A 7,122-nucleotide genomic window follows, 5' to 3' on the forward strand; every position below is an offset into this window, starting at 1 on the left:
GTAAGTCCGCAGACATACTGCTGTGCCACGTGGGGGCGATATATATATATATATATATATATATTTATACCACTTTCTAATTATTTTTTACTGTAAATGGTTGAGGTTGTTTTAAATTCATTATCATCTTACTAATTATTTCTTTTCTTAGGGAATAATTTTATCCTGTTTCTTTTGGGGCTATGCTCTTACCCAAGTACCTGGAGGAAACCTTAGTGATAGTATGGGTGGAGATTATGTTTTATTTGTAGCAGCCATTGGATGGTCCCTACTCACTTTTTGTACACCTGATCTCATTCACATTTTTGGTGGTCCAATTGGTGTTATTTGGCCTATTGTTTTGGGCCGCTCCATTCTTGGGCTTTGTCAAGGTAAAGTTTCAGCTTAATTTTATCACTGATTGTGTATCTGAATAAATAATGAAATATGTATTTTTCTAGATAAAAAGTATGTAAACTAAAATAATAAATGTATAAACAGGAGTATAGTTTCTACAGTGTCTTCTTTACTAATTGGTCAAATAGAATTCTATTTGTTATTGTTATATTGTTTTGTGTGTTTGACAATTAGAAAATCTATTTTCATGATTCTGTGCATTTCTCATGGTTATACCTCTATTTTAAATTGATCCCACTCTTAAGTTTAAATGTGTAGAAATTTTATTCTTAGACTGGTATTCAAATATTACTGTACAAGCATGGTAACATACTATTTTTTTTTTTGGTATTCAAGGTGTCCATTTTCCAAGTGTTTCTTCTTTGTTGTCAAAAAAGTTAAGAACAGCAGAAAAGACATTTTTTCTCAGCTTTGTGTTTACAGGAGCTCCTGTTGGGTAAGTCTTATACTTACAGTGAAAAATATGTCAACCGTATTGATGACCATGACATACTAAAAAAATAACCCTAATATAAATCATTATTAGAAAAGGTCCATACACCAAAACCTAGGTTTTGTTTTTCTTTATTTTTCTTTGTGTACTTACTTTAATGTATATTTAATTTTTACTTCTTACTTTCAGGTAATATTGTCTTTAATGTTTAGTTACATATTTTCGTAAGCTAATGATAATGTTGTACCAATTTTAGAATTTCAGACTACATATTTCAGCTAGTTATAGCAAAATACAGCATTTTTTAATCATTACTTCAGAAAATGTTTAAGTTTTATAGTTAACTAACCTCTTTTGTCTACTTAGTCACAAGTTTTCAGTACAGAAACCATGCATTGCATAATAATTAGCTTACTATTAATACAGCATTAATACAACTCAAGGCTGAAGAATATATTGGTTACTTGAGATATCATGGGAAATGCCTTGAGATGTTCTTTTATCTTGCATATCATTCTTGAGTTACTGGCTATTACATAAAGAAGTAAAATATTCTGGAGAATGGTGGATCATGGGTAATTTCTTAAATAGTTTGATCACTTTATTGAATTTTTGCTTTTACATTTAAGATAGGTTTATTTTTTCAAGGATGTACATTTTGATTGTACATCCCATATGTTTTTGGTTAAATCAAAATGTAACTTGTGAAAATACTAATACTAGGTTTGTACTGGTTATTCACTTGCATTAATTGAAGCATCATTGTTATTAACCCTATTGCCACGGGTATACTTTACTGCGCATGACACAAGGTTTTAATGTCTTACATTCAAACTTTTATTCAGCTACATTTTGTTTATGTTATACCAATTAGTATAGCATAAAATTGTAGCTAATAATCCATATCTTAGTATATAAGTTCTAAGTTCTTAATTTTATAAGGCAATATTTTAAAAAATCCTGAATTTCCCCTTGTGTGACACGTGACATATTTTCTATAGGCATATCCATTTCTCTATTTTATCCACCATCCCTCCAATAACTAGAAAATTAAACATAAATTACTCACTATAAAATGATCATTTCTCAGACAAGTCATATTTTGTAAAGCCTTCAATTTTGTTTGGTTACAGAGCTATCAAATAGCCAATCAGACCCCTCTTGCCACACCCTCCTGTCGTATTCTCTTTTTCAGAATTTGTTAACAGTTCTCTCTTACGTTTAATTATATATCATCTATAACCAATAGAAAGCCAAGGTTTTCATCTATCAAATTACATATTATATTAAGGTGTGTTGTGAATAGATAATTGTCAATTTCACTTATTAATCTGGCAGGTTCTCAACAAATGATAATACTTTGACCATTTTTATGAACCTAGCAGTATTTCCCACACACTTCATATCATGCACAGTAGACCCAATATTGATGTATTTAAATTTTGTATGCTCAGTTTAAGCTTTTTTATTTCTTTAAAGTTTCTTCATTAAACAAGTTTTAAAATGTTATGTTGAATTTGTGTAGTGTTTGTGGATACCAAAATTTTGATTTGGCTAATAGTTTGATTGTAAGTAGCTATTGTCTACTTATATCTTCCTTATCTTTTTAACTGCTTTAGTTATTTATGAAAACTTTTAACTACAGAAGTAGTAAAAGTGACATTGCAAATAATTCTTTTTTTTTATGCTTCATAAACCATAACAATTTATATTGACTAGAATATAGTCTAAATACAATATAGCTTCCCTTTGAGTTTAACTCTTTGGCTATATATTAAATGATAGATAATAATAATAACAATAACAAAATTTAAATTAACAATTGACTGCAAAGCAGAAACTAATCTTACATTTGAAATAACTTGTTTAATGATTCTGTTATTTTTGAAACCCAACATTGTAGTTTTTGCAATTGTGGTTATTCTGTTTACTGATAGTATTTGATATTTGCTAGTTACTATAACACACTAATATATAGTACAGTGTTTTCCAAACTTTTTTTTGTTACAACCCTTACATGGACACCAACAGGACCTCATGACCTTCAGGCTTAGGAAAATTTATATACACACAACCATTTGCGACCTTACTAAGGAACCGCTGAGACCCTGATTTGGGTCGCGACCTGAGGTTGGGAACCACTGATATAGTAGTTGGTGTTATTGTGATTTTGGGTACCAGTTAGTGACTTTTATTCATTGGTAGTGTGTTGTGTTTTATAATTACTGTGTCACAGTAACATATGCTTGTATGTATTCAGCAACAAATTAGCAAGTTTAGTATATATTAGGTCATCAAGAAATTAATGTTACATTTTGAAACACTTTGATTAACCCCCCAAAAAAAACGTACATCACAATAGTTAAACAAACCACCTAAACATCACGTTAGTGTAGGTTATATAATGTGTAAAGGTTAGTATACTCTAATCTCTTATAGTGATGGCACACAACGAGACACACAATCGGCATGTAATGCTGTTTGAACACAAGAAGGGAAACAGTGCCTCTGTAGCCACAAAAAATATCAAAGAAGTTTATAGCAATGTTTTGAGTGTTCGTAAGTGTCAATGATGGTTCAGAAAATTTCATTCAGGTGACTTTAGCCTTAGAAACTGTGATGTCAGGGGCCGATATAACCATCTTTTTCATTCGCTGCATCACCATCTTAATGGGAAAACGTATGCAAATAGGGAAGGTGTTAAACAGGACATCGACATGTTTTTTGCTTCATAGCCAAGTAATTTCTTTAATCAAGGCATTAACAACCTGATTGTAAGATGGAAAAGTATCATCAATAAGAATGGAGACTATTTCATTTAATAAATGTTTTGTTTTGATATATATAAGTTGTTCAGGTTTTTTTCATCTAAAAAACAGTGACATTAATTTCTTGATGACATAATATATCAGAATGAAACACTTGTACTGACACTGTACAAGACTGTTTGCTCCTTATACTGGATGACTTGCTTCTCCATCTTTTTGATTCAAACATTGTTTTAATCATAGTAGCTTATAGGAGAGTGATTGTAAACAGTTTATGTATAGTCTCCTCAATAAAAACAAGACATTAAAAAATTTGGGAGCAACAATTTGATAATATAATATTCAGGCACTGTTTATAAATAAGATGCATTTTAAACTCGGTGATTCTTAGGTGTGTTAAACTTGAAATCGGTTTCATTCTTTTGTGTTTAATGAAACTGTAGGTTTTCAGAAAAGCAAAGTAATGTTTAGTTTATGAAGGTTGGCTTGCATAATCCAATATTAGACTGTTCATAGTATTATGTAACAATTGCAGACCTGATTATCTAACCTGTATCGTGGGTTAACAGTATAAGTGGAACTTGTATGGCCACTGAGAAAGTGGTTTCATGGTTGTACAGTTTTGCAATGTTTTGTAATATACACATAAGAATCATCTTCCAAAAATTAACTATTTAGATCAATGATCACTTGTTCAGCCATTTCTAGCAAGATATATGTACATACCTATTTCCAGCTGAATATTAAAAGTATTTAGGCATAGACTGTAAAGTGACTAAATAACTGTAGTGTAAAGAGTTTAAAAGTATCTAACTAGTTTTAGTAATGTTTAATAACATGCTAAGGTTAATGTATTAGTGAAAGGTCAGATGTAATATATTCTAAATATGTTCTTTTTTTTTTAAATCCAGAATGTTGTTGAATGGCAGTTTGGGCTCGTATATGTTGAATCGATTTGGTTGGCAGTCTGTATTTAGATGTGCAGGTAAGTTTGTTTTCCTTATTGTGTATTTCCAGCTGCTACCATGTACAGGTATGGTAAGAAATGTGTTGTTGTGAGTTTAAAGAAATAATTAATTTAAAAGTAATAAGAATTATAAGTTGTTTTTAAGTTTTAACACTGTAATTATGCATTAACTCCTACTTGTTACTTCTGCATTTTGTACTGTTTCACTCGTATACTGTTCAACAACTGTACTTATTCCAAGAAAGTTAAATATCTCTAAAAAAACTTAACTTTATTGTTTATTTATAGAAATATTAGAATTACCAAGTCTAATGTAATACTTTTAACTGTAAAGATTGTAATCATGGCTTACAGTCCTATGACATAAGACATATTCTTTAAACAAGTCAAATAGTTCCTATTTCATAGGACATTGTGCCACTCATAAAATTTCTATTATTAAGATATATAAAGTTGTCAATTCCAACCATAAAATGACAGTACATCAACTCTGATATTTATAAGTTGATTGGCATAACTCAAAGTGTCATATCAAGTTTGTCTTTAATACATGATGAAGTGCTGGTTTGGCTAAGAAATACATACAATCTCAGCTCAAAAAAGTGTGGTAAAATTATGGTTTGAAAGATCTAATTATAAATACCTGTTATTTTAAATTAGTAATTTTTAGTTTAAAAAGAATCTATTGGTATGTCATACATTCTTCATATTAGCTGTGATTCTAAATGATTATATGACAACTAAGTTTGTTTGAAAGAGACCGTAGCCAAGAGCTGTGATCATTTGTGATTTCATGTTTCTAAAGTTTGTTTTTGTATATAGATAGGTATACTTCAGAATGGTTTTTCAAATGAATTTTCGCTATAACAAATCTATAGAATTTGACTGATGCTCTGTGACTTTGTTATGTTGCAGTTGCATATATGTAAATTTCAAGTAGTATTGCTTCATCATATTAATTTGCTTGATCTGGGACTTATCAGGACATTTATAGTAATCTTGTTATTTTCAGCTTGCCATTCTACTCATAAGGACTTTGAAAAAAAATGTTTCATTAGCTAGACCAATCAGGGTATACATTTTCCCAATAAAAGAAGATTGAGCAAACCATTTTTTGTTATTTGAGTAACTGAAAACAGAATTGTTAACAGTTACCAATCACATGATTTTTGTGAAGTTTTCTGCTTTTGGCATCTTTAAAGATGTTTGACATAGGATAACATATTGCTCTTTCTTTTTTTTTTTTTTTGTTACGAGTTCTTGTTTTTGTAGTTGTAAGATCAATATTATTATTATTTGCTGAGTTTTTGCATTAGAGACATTTTTGGAAAAAGACTTTTAGAATGTTTTGTTGTTAATCTCTATCTAATAATGATTTGGTCATAAAATTGTTTCACTGTCAAGTTTTGCAATAGATTTAAGAAATGATTTGTTTTGTTCATGTGCGTATTCTTATTTTATCTCTAGAACGATAATAATAATAATCTTAGTTTTTTTAGTGCTTAGTAGTGCATGTTCTTACAATGTGTTATATAACTCAACAGGATGGTTTTTCCTTATTAGAATATTAAATACAAGTTTCCAAAACATAATTACCATCTGCTGACACTTATAGCTATTCCTCAACCTACAGGGTTTCAACTTTGCCCATCTAAGCATTAGTCTGATTTTTTCTCACTTGCCCCAATGATATAGTCTCCACTTACGTCAATGCGCCCTCTATCCTGGTACTGTATATAAGCACTTCAATCAGATAATTTATCACTTTTTATCAATAAAGTGTTTAGACAGGGGTTTCTCAACACAAGTGCTGTGATAATTAACGTACCTGGTTGTGATTTTTTGTCACCTAGTGGCTTTCTATATAAATTATATTTAATAAAAAATTGCAAAATGCCATTTTTGGGCATGAATTTGCAGGTTATCGTTTTCAGCACGGGGGCCAATCAGCCCTCCTCTATTCCATCTCTGTTATCTATCATCTCTCGGAGATCGGGGGGTGTTACTCTCAGTTGAGGCTGTCTGTGGAGACATATATTCAGTCCGGGTGTGTCTTCAGGGGTTTCTGAGGCTGCTTTTGCTCCTGGACAGTCTGGAGAGAATTTGGACTCTCTTTTTTTTTTTCTGACACCTTTGTTTACTAGATTGGCTTCTCATGAGGTCAACTTGGATCAGCCACTTCCTGCTCCATTTCTTCAGTTAGTCATTTGGGTTTGTGGCTTTCTCCAGTTGCCTTTGAATGTACTCCTTCCTTGATGGCTGAAAGGTCTGAGGATGACTACTTAGTTTTGTTCCTTAACCTGATGTTGCTGTTCATGCTCAGAGATTTACTGCTCTATTGTGTGATGGGACAGATATACTTTATCCCCTTTGTTTTTCTGAGTAGCCTGCTTTGGCTTACTGCCACCAGGTGGACATATATTTCGATTCCACAGACTAGATCCTCTTTTGGATATGTTGGGTTCCAGATTGGACCCTGTGATCACTTTGAACAGATCACAATTTCTCGGATTCGTTTGACCCCCACTCCCGTTCTGAGATTTTTTTCTCTCTTCCCC

At 31.3% G+C, this 7,122-nt stretch overlaps 1 protein-coding gene across 4 annotated transcripts in view; it reads left to right on the plus strand.

The window, feature by feature from the left end:
* The window catches only part of LOC106462001 (solute carrier family 17 member 9-like), a 38,457-nt gene that overhangs the window by 12,472 nt on the left and 18,863 nt on the right, over positions 1–7,122 (plus strand). For all 4 annotated transcript variants that reach the window (XM_013921905.2, XM_022392116.1, XM_022392015.1 and 1 more), the window contains 3 exons: positions 152–371; positions 733–832; positions 4,509–4,582. In XM_013921905.2, the coding sequence (XP_013777359.1) occupies positions 152–371; positions 733–832; positions 4,509–4,582 (394 nt within the window). The remainder of the gene's footprint in view (positions 1–151; positions 372–732; positions 833–4,508; positions 4,583–7,122) is intronic.

This window comes from Limulus polyphemus, unplaced genomic scaffold (genome assembly GCF_000517525.1).
Source record: "Limulus polyphemus unplaced genomic scaffold, Limulus_polyphemus-2.1.2 Scaffold1, whole genome shotgun sequence".
Classification (NCBI taxonomy): Eukaryota; Metazoa; Arthropoda; class Merostomata; order Xiphosura; family Limulidae; genus Limulus; species Limulus polyphemus.